This window comes from Doryrhamphus excisus, linkage group LG17 (genome assembly GCF_037039965.1).
Source record: "Doryrhamphus excisus strain RoL-2023G ecotype Guam linkage group LG17, RoL_Dexc_Guam_v1.1, whole genome shotgun sequence".
Classification (NCBI taxonomy): Eukaryota; Metazoa; Chordata; class Actinopteri; order Syngnathiformes; family Syngnathidae; genus Doryrhamphus; species Doryrhamphus excisus.
The window spans coordinates 15,173,867-15,191,954 of NC_136373.1; the positions used below are offsets into that span (position 1 = coordinate 15,173,867).

The 18,088-nt window shown below is 42.2% G+C and overlaps 2 protein-coding genes across 2 annotated transcripts in view; one reads left to right on the forward strand and one right to left on the reverse strand.

Annotated features, from left to right (window-relative positions):
* Positions 1–6,519, reverse strand: part of lars2 (leucyl-tRNA synthetase 2, mitochondrial) — a 48,803-nt gene extending 42,284 nt beyond the window's left edge. The window contains exons 1-3 of the mRNA XM_058084547.2: positions 6,350–6,519; positions 3,004–3,237; positions 923–1,054 (exon numbers count right to left, since the gene is read on the reverse strand). Of these exons, the coding sequence (XP_057940530.2) occupies positions 923–1,054; positions 3,004–3,231 (360 nt within the window). The 5' untranslated portion in view covers positions 3,232–3,237; positions 6,350–6,519. The remainder of the gene's footprint in view (positions 1–922; positions 1,055–3,003; positions 3,238–6,349) is intronic.
* Positions 6,520–14,300: 7,781 nt separating this feature from the next.
* tmem158 (transmembrane protein 158) lies at positions 14,301–16,974 on the forward strand. The gene has a single exon (XM_058084571.2). It carries the CDS (start codon positions 14,546–14,548, stop codon positions 15,245–15,247), a length of 702 nt encoding a protein of 233 aa, XP_057940554.1. The 5' UTR covers positions 14,301–14,545; the 3' UTR covers positions 15,248–16,974.
* Positions 16,975–18,088: the final 1,114 nt, after the last annotated feature.

Sequence of the window (18,088 nt, forward strand, 5' to 3'; positions counted from 1 at the left end):
GCTCACGAGGGTCACGGGGGTGCTGGAGCCTATCCCAGCTGTCTTCGGGCGAGAGGCGAGGTACACCGTGGACTGGTCGCCAGCCAATCAGTACTAGTCAGTTCCGGGGTCAAACTGTTTCAGACTGATCATAAAACATGTACAGTTCATCACAGCTAGCTGGTCCTGTTTTATAACATTATTAGAGCCCTCCAGACATGAAATAGCACCCCTATAGTCACCTTTACACTTGCTTATTACCCAACATAGTAGATATTCATTCATTCATTCTCTACCGCTTATGCTCACGAGGGTCACAGGGGCTGCTGGAGCCTATCCCAGCTGTCTTCGGGCAAGAGGCGAGGTACACCCTGGAATGGTCGCCAGCCAATCAGTACTAGTCAGTTCCGGGGTCAAACTGTTTCAGACTGATCATAAAACATGTACAGTTCATCACAGCGAGCTGGTCCTGTTTTGTAACATTATTAAAGCCCTCCAGACATGAAATAGCACCCCTATAGTCACCTTTACACTAACTTATTACCCAATATAGTAGATATTCATTCATTCATTCTCTACCGCTTATGCTCACGAGGGTCACGGGGGTTGCTGGAGCCTATCCCAGCTGTCTTCGGGCGAGAGGCGGGGTACACCCTGGACTGGTGGCCAGACAATCAGTATTAGTCAGTTCCGGGGTCAAACTGTGTGTCAAAATTTCCCCACTGAGGGACGAATAAAGGCACTATTTATCTTATCTTAAATAAAAAATTAAAAAAAATTAATAATTAAACAAAAAAAAAAAAATCAGTGACGTCCGCCCTATTTGGACGCCCGAAAAAACGCCACTCAAACACATTAATTGAAAATGCAATAAGCAAAAAGCGTGTATTGTTTCTGGGATAGAGTGATTGCGGTGCGAGACGATAAAAGGCAACTGACAAACCTGATAGCCTCTCATTCTCTGAAAGTGGCCGATGACATCACTGATGGTGTAAACCCGCACGTGGCCCATGTGCAATCGTCCGGATGGGTACGGGAACATGGAGAGAACATAGAACTTTTTCCCGGTCTGACTCTGCAATAACAACAGACAGTGGAAATATTTCAGCAAAAACTCCGTTCTCCGTGAATGTAATTAATTAATAGTAATTAACTCAGCAGATACACAGAAAGAGCAATAACTTGTAGCACATTTCCGTATGAGGTGCAAACATGCTGCATCTGAGCACTCGCAGCACCGGGATACAGTTGGGATACAGTAGCGACACTGTTACCATGGCAACAAAGCAACTGCCTGATACATCAAGCTATACGTGATTACAGGAAACCTGAGCCATAAATTTTTCAATAAATTAATTAGGAGCAGAGCTGTCACGAGCGCACTTCATCACTGTCAGCCGCACCATCAGACCATTAGGACGTATAATCAGCCAGAGCTCACAGTAATAGCGGAGCATCATTTGGCTGCATGACAAATTATCTATTAATCAAGTCATTTTAAGATAAACTCTTCAGTGGACTGAAATGTATATGTGGGATTTTTTTTGTTTTTTTTTCCGTCATGTAGTACTGTTACTGCAGTACATGAACTTGTGTACATTTCACAAATTCCTGCAATTGTGTTTTGGTTCAATTGTCGCATTGACTACACGTACAAACACACAACAAGGAACGGGTTTGAACAGCATGCCGCACCCTAAATAAAGTGTTCCATCACATGCTCTTATTGTTTACTGATCAATACCTCGGCATTGCATGACGACAGCGGTGCAAACAGGCCAAGGTGATAACTGGAAACCTGAATGCAGACTTTACACTTCATATAACCTTGCTAATGAGTGCAATCGTGATGCGCGGATCCATACTGAAATACCGATACCAGCTCTGCGTGCTCTAAAATCGACTCTCAAATCAAAATATCAATACTTTGGAAACATCAGTCATTTCAGATAATGATTGTCCTGTAATTACTGTGCTTGTATACAATTTTTTAATCGTGTGAATTTGTGTCAAATCCGAAACCCACCTAAATTTCTCTCAGGCTACGACGGACAATTCAAATTTTTTTGTTGAAATCCAATTTTTTTTTTTAATATGCTTGTTCACATTACTACACAAATCCAACAGGCTAATTTGAATGCAAAGCGTCTGAAAAGTGATGTGCATGCGAAAAAGCACAACATCGCTTACATTTCCGTGTGTTTACAGAAGTAAATATTGCTAGTGATGTGTGATGCCATTGACTTTTTTTTTCCGAGCCGATACTGGGTAAAAAATTTGTATGGTATCGGCGATACAGATTTGGATTCTACGTGCAAATTCACCTAACATGTTCAATTTTGAAAAAGTAGTTCACATCATAACATACGGAATACGATGTAACCATGCTAAGAAAAGACAAATTACAGAATCATATAGCTAACGTATCAATATTTTGTTTTCAGAATCGAGCATGAAGGAGGTGGTATCAAAGTATCGATATTTCAGTATCCACGGACTCGTTACTAGCGTGCTTTCCTTAACCGTTTCTAGCAATTTCAAGCTTTTTGTGCAACAGGAGCCAATATTAGCTCAACAAAATGATTCCGTGTAGGAGATTAAGAAGAAAGAGGGTAAAAATTTTGGACACAACTTGAGACATGACAAGAGCTGTTTCGCTAACCCCTTTTTCAATAATAATTCGGATGAGAAGAACTTTGCCTACATCGGTGAGTACTCTTTATCCTAATTCTTCACAATAAATCATCATTGAGTAACTTTTCAAGTGTCTGTTAGCACGGCGATACATGCCTCTCCATGACGTATAGGTCGAATATATGCGACCTGAGCGTTCATACTGCAGTCGCATCACATACATATCAGATTTATATCCACATACCATGAAAAAAATCTGAATTGTGCCGTTCACACATACTGAAAAAATCAGTTACAGGTCAAATATGGACAAATAAATCGGAATTGACCTGTAGTGTGAACATAGCCTCAGTATCAGATCGGAAACTAAATCAGTGTGGGCGACCTTACGTCCTCAAGTGTGCTCTTGCGCCACTGCGCCATGATCCGCGGGTGCCACCATTCCTCCACTCTGCGTCGGGTCTCCGTACGATAGTCTTTCTCCCACACGCCGCTCTCGCTGAACAAAGTGCGGGTCAGCTGGACGGGGACCGACTTCGGGAGAGCGGTCCTGTTTGGGCGAGAACACCGGGCGACACCCTGACAATGCACCACCAGGCGTCTTATCCACACCTGCATGATTCGCTGAGTGAAAACACAGACACAGCATTCATTGACAGTGGCGTCAAGGTTAAAGGTTAAAGGTTTCCCAATCGATCTTAAACTCGGACGCGTTTTTAGCTCTCAAGTCACTTTTATACTGCAAGCAAATTGATTTTGCAAGAATAGCCTGCAAAAAACACACCATGTCTAAAGATTTAAATATTTAATCATGATTAATCACAGTTATCCTGAGTTAACTCATAATTAATCACAGTTTCCAAATTTAATTTATAATGAGTGTACCTTTGAAAGACCATTTTTAAAGTTTTTAATACAGCTGTAGGAGACAGTTTTTAAATTTGAGTGTTGGAAAAATAAATATTGGGAACTCACAAAAAGTAAATACCGTATTTTCCGAATTATAAGTCGCACTTTTTTTCATAGGTTGGCTGTTCCTGCGACTTATTAATGAAAAATCTGTTTATGTTACATAAACACTGGACACCTTTTCTGTTCATGTTTATTTTTTGTGTATCTGAATAACCATTGTGTTAGCATATCTTACATCTATTCAGCCTGTTCTCTATTCTTTTATTGTTAGAACTTGCCTTCCAAGATGACGTAATGTCTATTTTGGTCAAGTAGTTTGGAAAATTAATTACCCGCATGCGACTTATACATGTTTTTTTCTACGTAATTATGCATTTTGGGCCTTGTGAGACTTATAGTCCAGAAAATATGGTGCTTTTTTTTTTTTTTTTACAGAGACATCACACTTGCGACTTGGACGTGTGACACCCTGGGTCATTTGTCATCTTTGACAAACACGGTAAATGAAAATAAATGTCTCAGGGTCATAAAAGATGATTATATGAACTCTCACAGTAAAGATATACAACATAAAGTGGCAAAAAATGTCTGAAAAATTAATAAAGCAAAATTTGTTCTGGACCAAACCTCTATATTACCATAAGTATTTAACTTATTGGTTAGAGATATGGTGAAATAACTAAAAAAAAAGTACACTTCACTCACTAACTATGCTGCAAAAAAGGGTCAGTCTGGATAACGCCTTCATCACAACATTGTGTGATCAGTTGGAACGCTTTACACTTTGGATCCACATGACTGAGCCGCGCTTGTGCATGCTGTCAGGAACAGAGTGACAGCTCCGGCTGCGATTTCACAGACCATGTTCTGTGCACGCTGTCACTCACAAAAAAAAAAAAAAAAAATTCAGATCCATCATAGTCCATGTGGAGGTAGCGAGGCTGACACAATATTTTGCAGCTCAGTGCTTTGTAACTACTTTGAAACATGAAGTCTGGTAGGACAGATGCAAGAAACGTCAGCCAGCCTCCGCCCCTGCGACTGCTAATGTGACTCACTCAGAGTATTAACGCCATGCTGATGCCGCTGGGTATCTGACAGCGAGACCTTTATGGGAGCCGATAATGTCCGCAAGCAGACAACAGATAAAAATGGGAATGAGGTCAGTAATCAGTGATTCTTGGAAGTCGTGCAGAATTCAATGAAAAGCTTGTCTCCATTCATTCATTCATTCATTTTCTACCACTTTTCCTCACAAGAGTCGCAGGGGGTGCTGGAGCCTATCCCAGCTGTCTGGTGGGACTGGTGGGCAGCCAATCAGTACTAGTCAGTTCCGGGGTCAAACTGTTTCAGACTGATCATAAAACATGTACAGTTCATCACAGCTAGCTGGTCCTGTTTTGTAATATTATTAGAGTCCTCTAGACATGAAATAGCATCCCTATAGTCACCTTTACACTTACTTATTACCCAATATAGTAGATATTCCTTCATTCATTCTCTACCGCTTCTGCTCACGGGGGTCACGGGCGTGCTGGAGCCTATCCCAGCTGTCTTGGGGCGAGCGGCAGGGTACACCCTGGACTGGTGGCCAGACAATCAGTATTAGTCAGTTCCGGGGTCAAACTGTTTCAGACTGATCATAAAACATGTACAGTTCATCACAGCTAGCTGGTCCTGTTTTGTAATATTATTAGAGCCCTCTAGACTGAAATAGCACCCCTATAGTCATCTTTACACTTACTTATTACTCAATATAGTAGATATTCATTAATTCATTCTCTACCGCTTATGCTCAAGAGTACTTGTTGGCCAGCCAATCACAGGGCACATATAGACAAACAACCATTCACACTCACATTCATACCTATGGACAATTTGGAGTCGCCAGTTAACCTAGCATGTTTTTGGAATGTGGGAGGAAACCGGAGTACCCGGAAAAAAACCCACGCATGCACGGGGAGAACATGCAAACTCCACACAGAGATGGCCGAGGGTGGGATTGAACCCTGGTCTCATAGCTGTGAGGTCTGCATGCTAACCACTAGTCCGCCGTGCCGCCCCAAGCTTGTCTCCTGTGTGTCAAAACTGAAAAAGTCCAGCTCATATATATATATATATATATATATATATACACAAAATACAAAATAAATGGGGATTCTTTTCAACAAGAATGTGACAGCTCGACTGGTCAAGGCTACTTCCTGCAAGACCTTGTCTGGAAGTCTTGACAGCGTGAGAGTGGGCTCAAGCGAGAGACTGAGAAACTGTTTCTATGGTGACGGCTGGCCTCAACCATTTAAGCATCTCCCGATAAGAAATGACTGTAAACTTATGTAAACTCACACAAACAGGCAGGAGAAGAAGGCTGTGTTATGTACACTTCTACAATCATAATACACTCATGCTTGACCTAGAAAATGGCATTCAGCATTCAAGCAGGGAGAATCTTTTGAATCCATCTTGGCTTGATGCAAAGCCTTGTATTGATATAGCAAAATGGCCTCTAATATTAGACTGTGTCTAATATTAATATGTCTAATATTGGCAGTTCTACACCAGCGCAACCAAATAATAAAAAATATACATATCTGACATTGTATTGTCAAAGCAAAACAAGCATTTGTAAAGAGGAGAGGTTCCGGTGTGTATAAAAACACAACGCTAGAAGAAATTCCCGCCTTAAACAACCAATATACACCTACCATTGTGCTTGTTAAGCTAGGTGTTGTCATTTTACTGCAATAGTAAGTACTTGTTTCTTGACAGCTGAGTCTTTCGGGCTGCTTTCCGAAGTATAAATAAACAACGAGTCGCTTTTTACCTTGTTTGTTTTATATCCACATCGCTGGCTGTGTCACCGTAAAAATTCCATACTGTATATAAGGTTTGCAGCGTTTAATTTAGCTGCGAATGACCGGTTTTCAAAGAGCACGGCTGTACCATGAGCGCCGCCATCTTGTTTTGAATGTAACTTTATTGAGCGGAGGTAGTGAATGACGTAGTCTGAAAGCCTGAAAAGGAGAAGTCAGCGGGGCCGTAAATCGGGTAAAAGTTAAAACAGGTGGCTTTTGCTATATGGTTGTGTTTTAAAGGCGTTTCTACTTCTAAGGCATTTTTTGTCCCCCCCTGCGTAATGGTGCTTTTTCCCCAACACAACATCAGTTACATCATATGCAAATTGGTCGATGACGTCATAGATTTTTTACTGAGGGGCCTGTCCGTCAGCACTTGCGGCAGAGAGAAACTACTACTACTACTAATAATAATAATAATATTATTATTATATTTATTATATTATTATTATTATTATTATTTTAGGCACAGGCAACAAGTTTCTCTCTGCCGCAAGTGCTGACGGTCAGGACATATAATAATGTCCTTGACATAATAATAATAATAATAATAATAATAATAATAATAATAATAATAATAATAATAATAATAATAATAATAATAATAATAATAATAATAATCTACAAATCTATAGCTGTGTTAACGTTGATCAAGCCACATATTTATTGTGTGGCTATTGCACTTGTTTATCGCATGGTTATTGCACAGTTTATTGCACGGTTCTTGTACAGATGCACCCGACAAGTGTGTCCACCCCTGCCACTAGATCCAAGTGTTCATTGTAACTATTCTTACTGGCCTTATAGTATATTCATATATGTATTGCAGCTCAGAAAAAAAATATTTCAAAATGGCGGCGCTACACTACGTAAGCATGGATTTATTTACTCATTACATAAAACTGTGTATGTAAAACTTACCGTGACATTTGAAACAACCCCGACTACTGTAATTTTGATCATCCACCGTGCTGCTCACGCCTCTTTTACGCAGAAAGAAAGTTTATTAAGTATTAAGAGCTGTATTACGTAAAATGAGAACTTTTTGTAGTAGAATTGGTGGCTATTGTAAAGGTAACAGCATCCCAGCTATTTCCTTATATATTTCTTGACGCAGAAAAATGAGGCGACTCTTTGTGGGATGGCATTTATATGTTAGCCTGCAACAAAATGCTGCTATTTTATTGTCATTGTTTGAAAAACTGGTGATTGGCACATCAGGTCAGGTTGACTGTGGAATGATTTTATGTTTTTTTTTAAATGCACATATTCTTGAACCATTTAGCAAGGTAATGCTGCTACTCAGGATCAATTCTTCTTTGATAAATGATTTGAAATGAAATCTAAGTGAATTAGGTCAGCTCTAATTCTATGTAGAAGTTGATCATGAGAGAAATTATTCATATACAGCGAAAGCAGGATGTGCATCCTCCAGAGAGTTACCATGTGAGGAAGAACATTTTATTGATGTCACTATGGAGAGACTGTTGGCGGAGAGATCATCTCCTCTCACACCCATCTTCATCACCGAGAGGAGGAAGCCAATCTTTGATCTGACGCGGAGGGAAAGGAAAGCATGGGACCGGCAGTCTTGACGTCAGGCAGATAAACACGAGGCTTCACTGTGGCCCCGCGGTCGTACATCAGAGACAAGTGGGCACTTTTGCTCAGGGCAGAGCAGGATGTGGATGGAGGAGGGGGGGCGGGGGGGGGGGGGTGAGAGGAAATGGGTTTCTGCCACAGTGGAAGCGCTAAGTCTCCACACAAAGCTCTGCCAGGAGACAGATAAGAGGCCTCCGGATTAATAAATCTGAGACGTTCTTCCTCATTGGATCAGTATCTGATTGAGGACTGCAGACGGCTTTAAATTATGTTTAGCATTTGTTGAAAATAGCGACTTGATGAAAAGAAATACAATATGATTTGGGATTCAAGCAACATTTACTGTAAAAACAGTCAACAAAACTTTAAATCATTGGTCCTGTTTTGTAACATTGCTAGAGCCCTCAAGACATGAAATAGCACCCCTATAGTCACATTTACACTTACTATATTACCCAATATAGTAGATATTCATTAATTCATTCTCTACCGCTTATCCTCACGAGGGTCGCAGGGGGTGCTGGAGCCTATCCCAGCTGTCTTCGGGCGAGAAGCAGGGTACACCATGGACTGGTCGCCAGCCAATCAGTACTAGTCAGTTCCGGGGTCAAACTGTTTCAGACTGATCATAAAACATGTACAGTTCATCACAGCTAGCTGGTCCTGTTTTGCAAAATTATTAGAGCCCTCTAGACATGAAATAGCACCCCTATAGTCACATTTACACTTACTATATTACTCAATATAGTAGATATTCATTAATTCATTCTCTACCGCTTATGCTCATGAGGGTCACGGGGGTGCTGGAGCCTATCCCAGCTGTCCTCGGGCGAGAGGTAGGGTACACCGTGGACTGGTCGCCAGCCAATCAGTACTAGTCAGTTCCAGGGTCAAACTGTTTCAGACTGATCATAAAACATGTACAGTTCATCACAGCTAGCTGGTCCTGTTTTGTAATATTATTAGAGCCCTCTAGACATGAAATAGCACCCCTATAGTCACCTTTACACTTACTATATTACCCGATATAGTAGATATTCGTTCATTCATTCTCTACCGCTTATGCTCACGAGGGTCACGGGGGTGCTGGAGCCTATCCCAGCTGTCTTCGGGAGAGAGGCGGGGTACACCCTGGACTGGTGGCCAGCCAATCACAAGGCACATATAGACAAACAACCATTCACACTCACATTCATACCTATGGAAAATTTGGAGTCGCCAATTAACCTAGCATAGAACATGCAAACTCCACACAGAGATGGCCGAGGGTGGAATTGAACTCGGGTTTCCTAGCTGTGAGGCCTGCGCGCTAACCACTCGACCACCGTGCAGCCCTTAACGTGTGAAAGTCTACTATGTAATTGGATTGGATGAACAATAAGTTAATGTATTTATTCAAGTATATAAGTATATATAAGTATAAGTATATAAGTCTAGCTCAATAAAGCATCTGAATTGTTGTTTTTAAATCTATACAAAAGTTTTTAGTGTGAGGAAATGAGGGGGAAATGCTAAAAATAACACGCAGGGGCAGGTGGAGGCTTCATGCTGTCAGCAAATGTCTACACTATTGGCAAGTTTCTTGCTGGAAAACCATAAAGGAACAGCTCGCTAAAAACAAAAAAAAGTAGACATGGAATCGCTTCAGAGCAAAGTTTTTCCCCAATCTACAGTCGCTTTGTATCAATGTTTTAGTTTGTTTCATTTTCCCCTAATGAATGGCTGAAAATAGTTCTGCAATTTAAAAATCTTTGTGTGTGTGTGTGTGTTCTGGGTTCAAGTTGTGTATTTTTGAATTGCTATGTTGCCTTTGGGTCTCAGCAGATTGTTGGTTGTTTTTCAAACAAATCCATTTTGAAAGGAACCAATCATCCTTTTCTACCCACATCCGCCTCCCCCGTTCCCACCAGGACAAAAAACTGGTAATCACCCAAGCGGCCATGTCTGCCTGTTTCAGGGGACGATTACGTTTCGCTAGCAGAGAACCAGAAGACAAATGACCGTACATAGCTGCTGGAGCAGCAGTGCGTTATGGGAAAAAAACACATTTGTAGCGAGGTTACATGTCTTTACCTGTCCAAGGTGACCTTTTATGGATGGCTGTGTACTTCACAATCAACAGGAAGTGGTTCAGTGTTGGTTGTTAGCACTGAGAAACAATCTCACTCCATCTCGGGTTCCTCAAAAAGCAACAATGAGAAGCTTGACGGGGTCTCCTGCAAGGCCCCCCAGACCGATGTTCCCCCAACCTGATAAGTGTGATGTTATTTCCAGAGCCTATTCCATGTGTCCTTCACTTATCTGTTCTCATGGAGGAGAAACATGGCCGTGTACATGATATGTGGGGAGGGGGGTCGGATGCGGAGCTGGAACAAGATCTATCAGTCACTGTGATCTTTCTTTGTCTTTCGCTCTAACAGACTACTGAAGTTGCTTCTAGCAGATCGATTAAAAATACACTCACTTAGGATTGTCATCATGTCAGGAACTCTGGGAAAAATATCTATTTTACTTCTTGTGGTCATTTGTCATTTATAGTACTTCATCTGGGATACCTGGTAGTATCAAACTAAAGTGAAGAAAGGAACTAAGACAGAAATAGAGATACAGGTCTGGTCAGGGTGACACAGTCGTTCCGTTGCTACCCGAGGATTGGTTGTGGGCTTATTGACCCAAATATCAATAGTACCGTATCGATACCAAGGGTAGACTCAGTATGATGGGATAGACAGCAGAGTCTCAAGTTAGTGTTAAAAGTCTTTAATTTCACGTCTAAGGTAAAGAAATGCAAGTCCAAGTCAAGTCAAAAACAAGTCATAGACTTAAAATGTTTGAGTCCTTTTGAGTCATAAGCACTTTTTGGTTATTTTAAACAATTTTAACAATGTCAGCAGCCAGACGTGCATGAGATGGAAGGTGCTTGTCCCATAGAGGAAAAGCCAGTTTTTTAAAAAAAACTTTATTGAACAAAACAAACAGCAGTGCTGGCTAGAGCTAGCTTAACAAACAAGTCAAATATAAGATAATTTTATTGAAATCGGCTGCACGGTGGTCAAGTGGTTAGCATGTATGCCTCGCAGCTAGAAAACCAGAATTCAATTCCACCCTCGGCCATCTCTGTGTGGATTTTCTCCGGGTACTCCGGTTTCCTCCCACATTCCAAAAACACGCTAGGTTAATTGGCGACTCCAAATTGTCCATAGGTATGAATGTGAGTGTGAATGGTTGTTTGTCTATATGTGCTGATATATATATATCTACTATATTGGGTAATATTGTAAGTGTAAAAGTGACTATAGGGGTGCTATTTCATGTCTAGAGGGCTCTAATAATGTCACAAAACAGGACCAGCTAGCTGTGATGAACTGTACATGTTTTATGATCAGTCTGAAACAATTTGACCCCGGAACTGACGAGTACTGATTGGCTGATTGACATCACCTCTCGCCCGAAGACAGCTGGGATAGACTCCAGCACCCCCGTGACCCTCGTGAAGATAAGTAGAAAATGAATGAATGCCTTGTGCTTGTGTCGTAAACAAAGCAGCAGAGCATGGGGGAGGGCAGAGAGCTTACAGCCACGACCAAATAAGGAAGTCCGCCCCGCTGTGACATCACAAAAGGGTCAGTTTTACCACGCCTTTTAAAACAGAGCATTTTGAGCCATCCCAGGGTGTACCCCGCTTCTCGCCCGAAGACAGCTGGGATAGGCTCCAGCACCCCCTGCCATCCTGAGTATAAGCAGTAGAAAATGAATGAATGTTTTTGGAATGTGGGAGGAAACCGGAGTACCCGGAAAAAACACACACATGCACGAGGAGAACACAGAGATCTCTCCACACAGAGATCACCGAAGGTGGAATTGAACTCGGGTCTCCTAGCTGTGAGGCCTGTGCTCTCACCACTTGTCCCCCGTGCAGCCGGTTTGAAGTTTGGGTTGACATTTTTGGAGAACATTTTGATTGAACTTTAAACTGACCAATAGCAGCTTCTGTGCTATTGTGCTTGTTTGAAGTGGGACAACACATCTGTTTTTCCTCAGTGGAAAAAGGAGGAATAAATGATAATAGATAGCAGCATTCTATTCATAATTATGCAAAATGTGTCAGAAAAGACAATAAGCAATTGGCAGAACTGGATCGTGGAGCAGAAGAAACAAAGACATTGATTATTCTCTTTCGTCTTTGCAGTTGACAAAGCAAGCACTTGAAGGAAATGCTTGCCTTTGTGATGTTTAAATGGTATAATTTGCCGAGAGGGGGTCTGGCTTTCTGTGTGTGATGTGAGGGCCAGTTGAAGTGAAAGACACCTTGACCCCAATTTGCACCTGAAAGCCCTCGTCCTCTTGTTCCACCTTCATTATGACAGCATGTTCCACTCTTTTTTTTTTTTTTTGCTGGAAGACAATCATGCGCTATAGCTTAGCTCCCGTTCTGCACGCTCAGACGTCTCACATCTTGGATATGACCCGGTAATCTTGGAACAGCGCAACATGTAAATGGTTTTCTTGTTCATTAATTATGCTATAAAAATGTAAATTGGTTTGGTGACAAAAAATACAAATGGGGCTAAGATAAAGTCTCTTGCGCCGAAGGAGAATGCATAAAAGATTCATCCGCTCAAAGTGTGGCTCTTTCGACAGGAAACCAATTGTGGCGTGTGGCTTGGCCCGGCAGCCGTTCTGTGCAGGATCAGACACCCATTAGTCTGAAACGCAGGCTCCGACTTAATTAGAAGGCAAGAATTAGGTCTGCGCATTCTCATATCCACAGTGTTCGGCTCTTCGCTCACATCGAGAGTCTGGTGAAACCCCGATTTGTCTCCCGTGGCCTGTCACACCACCGATCACTGCCAGGACTCATCACCACGGCAACCAAATGGTGCTCTCCCTGGAGGAGGGAGAACAGTGGAGTCTACTGATGAGGAACAATACAGTATGTTCAGCGGAGGCAGACGTTCGCAATATTTCACTGTCACTGTTTGGCGCCACACTCAAGGAAGTAAAGTATACGCATAAACACTCTGACTGGTACCTCTTATACAGTATAGGTAAACAACAGGCTATCATTATAATGGTAGCAGGTTTTAATCCAGATCACAGGTTTGCAATGGCGATTATGTAACCGCGTGGAGTTTGCATGGAAAAGGCAGTTTTTAAAAAAAAACTCGCTCCACGAGTGCTGGAGCCTATCCCAGCTGTCTTCGGGTGAGAGGCGGGGTACACCCTGGACTGGTGGCCAGCCAATCACAGGGCACATATAGACAAACAACCATTCACACTCACATTCATACCTATGGACAATTTGGAGTCGCTAATTAACCTAGCATGTTTTTGGAATGTCGGAGGAAACCGGAGTACCTGAAGAAAACCCACGCATGCACGGGGAGAACATGCAAACTCCACACAGAGATGCCAGAGGGTGGGATTATTCCTAAAAAACATGCTAGGTTAATTAGCGACTCCAAATTGTCCATAGGTATGAATGTGAGTGTGAATGGTTGTTTGTCTATATGTGCCCTGTGATTGGCTGGCAATCAGTCCAGGGTGTACAACGCCTCTCGCCCGAAGAGAGCTGGGATAGGCTCCAGCACCCCCTGCAACCCTCATGAAACTAAGCAGTAGAAAATGAATGAATGAATGAAACTTCAGGGCGGCACGGCGGACGAGTGGTTAGCGCGCAGACCTCACAGCTAGGAAACCAGGGTTCAATTCCACCCTCGGCCATCTCTGTGTGGAGTTTGCATGTTCTCCCTGTGGGTTTTCTCCCTCATTCCAAAAACATGCTAGGTTAATTAGCGACTCCAAATTGTCCATAGGTATGAATGTGAGTGTGAATGGTTGTTTGTCTATATGTGCCCTGTGATTGGCTGGCGACCAGTCCAGGGTGTACCCCGCTTTTCACCCGAAGACAGCTGGGATAGGCTCCAGCATCCCTCGCGACCCTTGTGAGGAAAAAGCGGTAGAAAATGAATGAATGAATAAATGTGACCATTAATTCAACACTACAGTACATTATTGATAGATTAGCTTTGTCCCTTATGATGCATAAAATTTAATTTTTAGCATGTATTTACCTAAATTAAATCAGTTTTATTACTTTTAATGCTGAAAATGTATCATAATGGCTGTATGTTTATGAGACCCATACGTCAGTTTTACTGGTATTGCATCGGCTCCCATAAGAGTGAGGTCAGGGAGTCCAATTATGATGCAATAAGTTATGTAAAGATTGTTTGATCCACTTCATATGTTAGGAGTTTATAATCCTTTTGGTGTTTTAAGCGGCGTAGAGAGGGAGAGAGGGAGAGAGGGTGGGGTTGGCAACACACAGTGCCACAGGCGCACAGGACACAGTTGGATGAGGAGAATAATCCAAAGGGAGGAGGAAGAGGAGGAGGAGGAGAAGGAGGAGGAGGGTGACAGCCGTTGGACGTTTGCATTCGCAGCAGTCGAACAGAGGAAAGAACCTCTCCATCAGGAGCTGCGTGTTTAAAAAATAAAAAAAAAAATCACCAGCGGTTCGTCCCACGCACCATGCGAGCTGGAGAGACCCGCCCCGGGCCATGCTGAACAAGTGTCCGACCCTCCTGCTGGCTCTCACCGCGGTGGCCGGACTTGTGCAGCGATGCCAGGGCTGGAGCGACGAAGACCTGCTCCTGCCGCCCATCAACTCCTCCAACAGGTTCCTGGCCAACCTGGAGGTGGACGTGCGCCTCTCCAAGAGGTCCGTGGAAGGGAGCGAAGCCTCCCCGGACACCGTCCCCCTGCAGACGCTGTCCCAGTGCAACGTGAGCGTCCAGAGACTCCTGCCCGCCTCGCTGGTGGCCCGCTGGGACAGCAGCTTCGGCTTCCAGTGCGATGTCCTCATCTACACCACCAACAACCACGGAAGGGCTTTTTTCTCCGCGTCCTTCAACCGCGCCATCTCTCCCGTCGTCATCGAGCACCTGGGCACCACCGGGGGTCAGCAGGAGTTGAGGCTGTGCGTGGGATGCGGGCTCTCCCGCTACAGGAGGCTCGGCCCCGGCAGGCAGAGAGGCCAGCAGAGCGGGGATCAGGTCAATTTCTGCTGCGTGGATTTCAGCCTCGACGAGCTGAAGGGTGACAAAAGTTGGAGGCTGAACAGGAAGCCCATCGAGTCCACACTTGTGGCTTGTTTCATGACTCTGGTCATCATCGTGTGGAGTGTTGCTGCTCTCATATGGCCGGTTCCTATCATTGCAGGCTTCTTGCCTAACGGGATGGAGCAGAGAAGACCCAGATGACTGACCTGACCTTTACAGCCTGTGCTGCCTATACTTATTATTATTACTCGTAGCCATTATATTCCTTACCGCAATTCATGGAAGACTGTTTATTGATATTTGGGTTATTTATAACCCCGATAAACTTCCTCAGAGGACCAAGGTATGAATGTGACAGAACTCTACTGGGACCAATGTGCTTTTTCGGATAGGTCTTGTATAGTCTAGAACAGTGATTCCCAACCTTTATTGAGCCAAGGTGCATACACATACTACCCCCCCCCCCCTAAAGTCCCCTTGCTGGACTTCCACTTTTGGGATGGACACTTCTTAAGGGGCCTTATCCTACATTTCTTCCTTTTCCCATGTACTGTATGTATACATTTAAAATGTTGCATTCAGCGCCATATCGAGTTATCCCGTATTTAATTGTTATGCCGCTCCTAAAACTCGTAAACAGGACCTTCTCATGATACAAGTTACAACTTGTAACATTTTTACTGTGAATCACAGCAAAGTAAGTCTGGGAGGATGCTGCCAAATCTGAGCAAATAAGGAGAATAATGCAATATTTACCCCGTAAGAAATGTACTATAGTTCCCCACTAGGATCCAAGACCCTGAAATGCAGGTTAGGGCCCCTTTAATTCGATTTTTAGAAGTTTCAACCATCTCCTCAGATGATGCAACCATGCAAGTGGTTCTCAGTTGCAGAGTTGCCCTCATTGGGGGGCAGAAATGTTTTCGCCCTCTCGATTTTAAACATTATCGAGAAACATATTTATTTATTTGTACTGTACAGACTGAACATAAAACTAAAACCAACTAAATGGAGAACAGAGAAACATACAAACGTATATTTAAGAGTCAGATTGCATGCTGAGTTTCATAAATGTTGGCACATCTGCACTAATATAAGTCCTCCCTGCTTTCCACGACCCCCCCTAGGGGGGTCCCGCACCACTATTTTAGAAGCAATGATTTCCACGACCACACAATACGTCCTTGAAGGGATTTTTTTCCCCCATCCAGGCAATGTATTTGACATTTTTTTTTAATCAAAATCGACCTACCAACATGTACACATTTATAGTACTCAACATAGAATTTGACTATTGAGTATTGAGTACGCTTGTATGCTCTCAATTGTGTTGCATTTTCCTGGTTATAGTTTCAAGTTCAGTCTGGACCATACAGATAAATGGACGGGGGGGGGGCAAAAAAAATTCTGCCCCTTGGGGGAGGCATAACAGAAAATAATGCTCATATCATATCGTGCATCACAACAGACATACAAGTGTATAATTACAACCAATATTAGTCAATAGAAATAATATCATTATTTCTAGTAAATAAATAAGTATTTTGGACCAATTAAGTGAATTTAAATATAAAAACCGTCCACACCGCGATGGGAATCACTGTCCTAGATTATGTCAGAGTAAACTGTGCACACTTTTCTCGTTAAATGGCGTTTGTAGTTTTTCTAGAATGTTTTTTGCCTTATTCCCTGTGTACAACTTTTTGCACTGCCCATGTACCGACCATGTATAGCATCAAATAATCCAAGTTACTATAAGCCTTTTTTTCCTAACCCGTTCTGACAAAGGAGTTGTTTAATGACTGACCAGCAAAGAGAGTTTCAGTGTTTATAACGCTAGATTTATAACGTCTGCTCAATATGTGTGCTTATTTGGATTTATGTCACACTATATACTGTATAATGATAATAAAATTGATTATATGACAGTTTTGTGTTGCTTTTTTTAATTAAGAACAAAAATAGTGGGTATTATTGTGACGTTGTGGTTATGATCCGGGTTCGGATTTTCATTGGAGGTTCTCTGTGTGGTGCTTACATGTACCGAAGTATCTCTGTTTGAACAAAAAACTGTTCTGAAATGATGAGAACTATAGTACCACTGAGAGTACTCAAAGGCACAAAATGCACTAAAAACGCCTTTCCACTGGGGATACGCTACTGGAAAAAAGGTTGAGAACCACTGTAACTGTTATGTAATATCACTTGTAGAATAACAGTGAATGTACTAATACTACTGCAAATGAGGCATTGGATGCCATTAAGTTTAGGCTGATGTAAACATTGCAAAAAGTGCCACTGAAAATTATAACTCTTTTCATTTGGATATTTTTTTTTTGTGTCCGTCTTCAGGTATCGCCTTTATTTTTTTTTTTCAGTGACAGTCCAGTACTGGTTAGAGTTTCGGCTTAATGGCAGTGATTTAGATGGGCGAGGCTCGTAGTGCTTGAATGCGTGAAGTCATTGTTATCAGCCAGACTTATCAGCACAAACATTTACATGCCTGCTGAGCTGTTTGGTTTGTGGCCACAGGCAAGTAGCCACCTGTGGGAAGGCTAATGAGGCTTTTGTTACCTCCTGAAATCTCTTCTTAAAACATTTATCTGACTGTTTAACTCGGTATTAGGTGTAGGTTTGAATTGTGTGCTTTTTAATATAGTATTTTGTCATATATGTGTTACAATTTACAATTATTTTAACTTTACAATTATTACAGCTGGTAATTGATGGGAAATAATAGTGGCTGGCCAGTTTAGTATTTGGAGTGGGGGGGGGGGCACATAACACAACAAAAACATACACATATTTGTGAAAATAAACACAGACAAGAACCAGGCGTCACTATCGGTTCTGAGGAGGGGGGAGCAGACATTAAAAAAAATCCCCAAAATCCAAAAATCCTAGCTACTAGGCTAGGCTAGTATTAGCCTGCTTATTGGCTTGTTTATTAGCCTGCTTTTGCCCTATTATATGAAATTTGTCAGAGATTTTTTTTTGTAAAAAAAACCTTTTTTTGTAAAAAAAAAATCTATAAAAAAAAAA

Coding starts and splice junctions, on each gene's coding strand:
- tmem158 (XM_058084571.2), top strand. CDS start 14,546: ATGCTGAACAAGTGTCCGACCCTCCTGCTGGCTCTCACCGCGGTGGCC.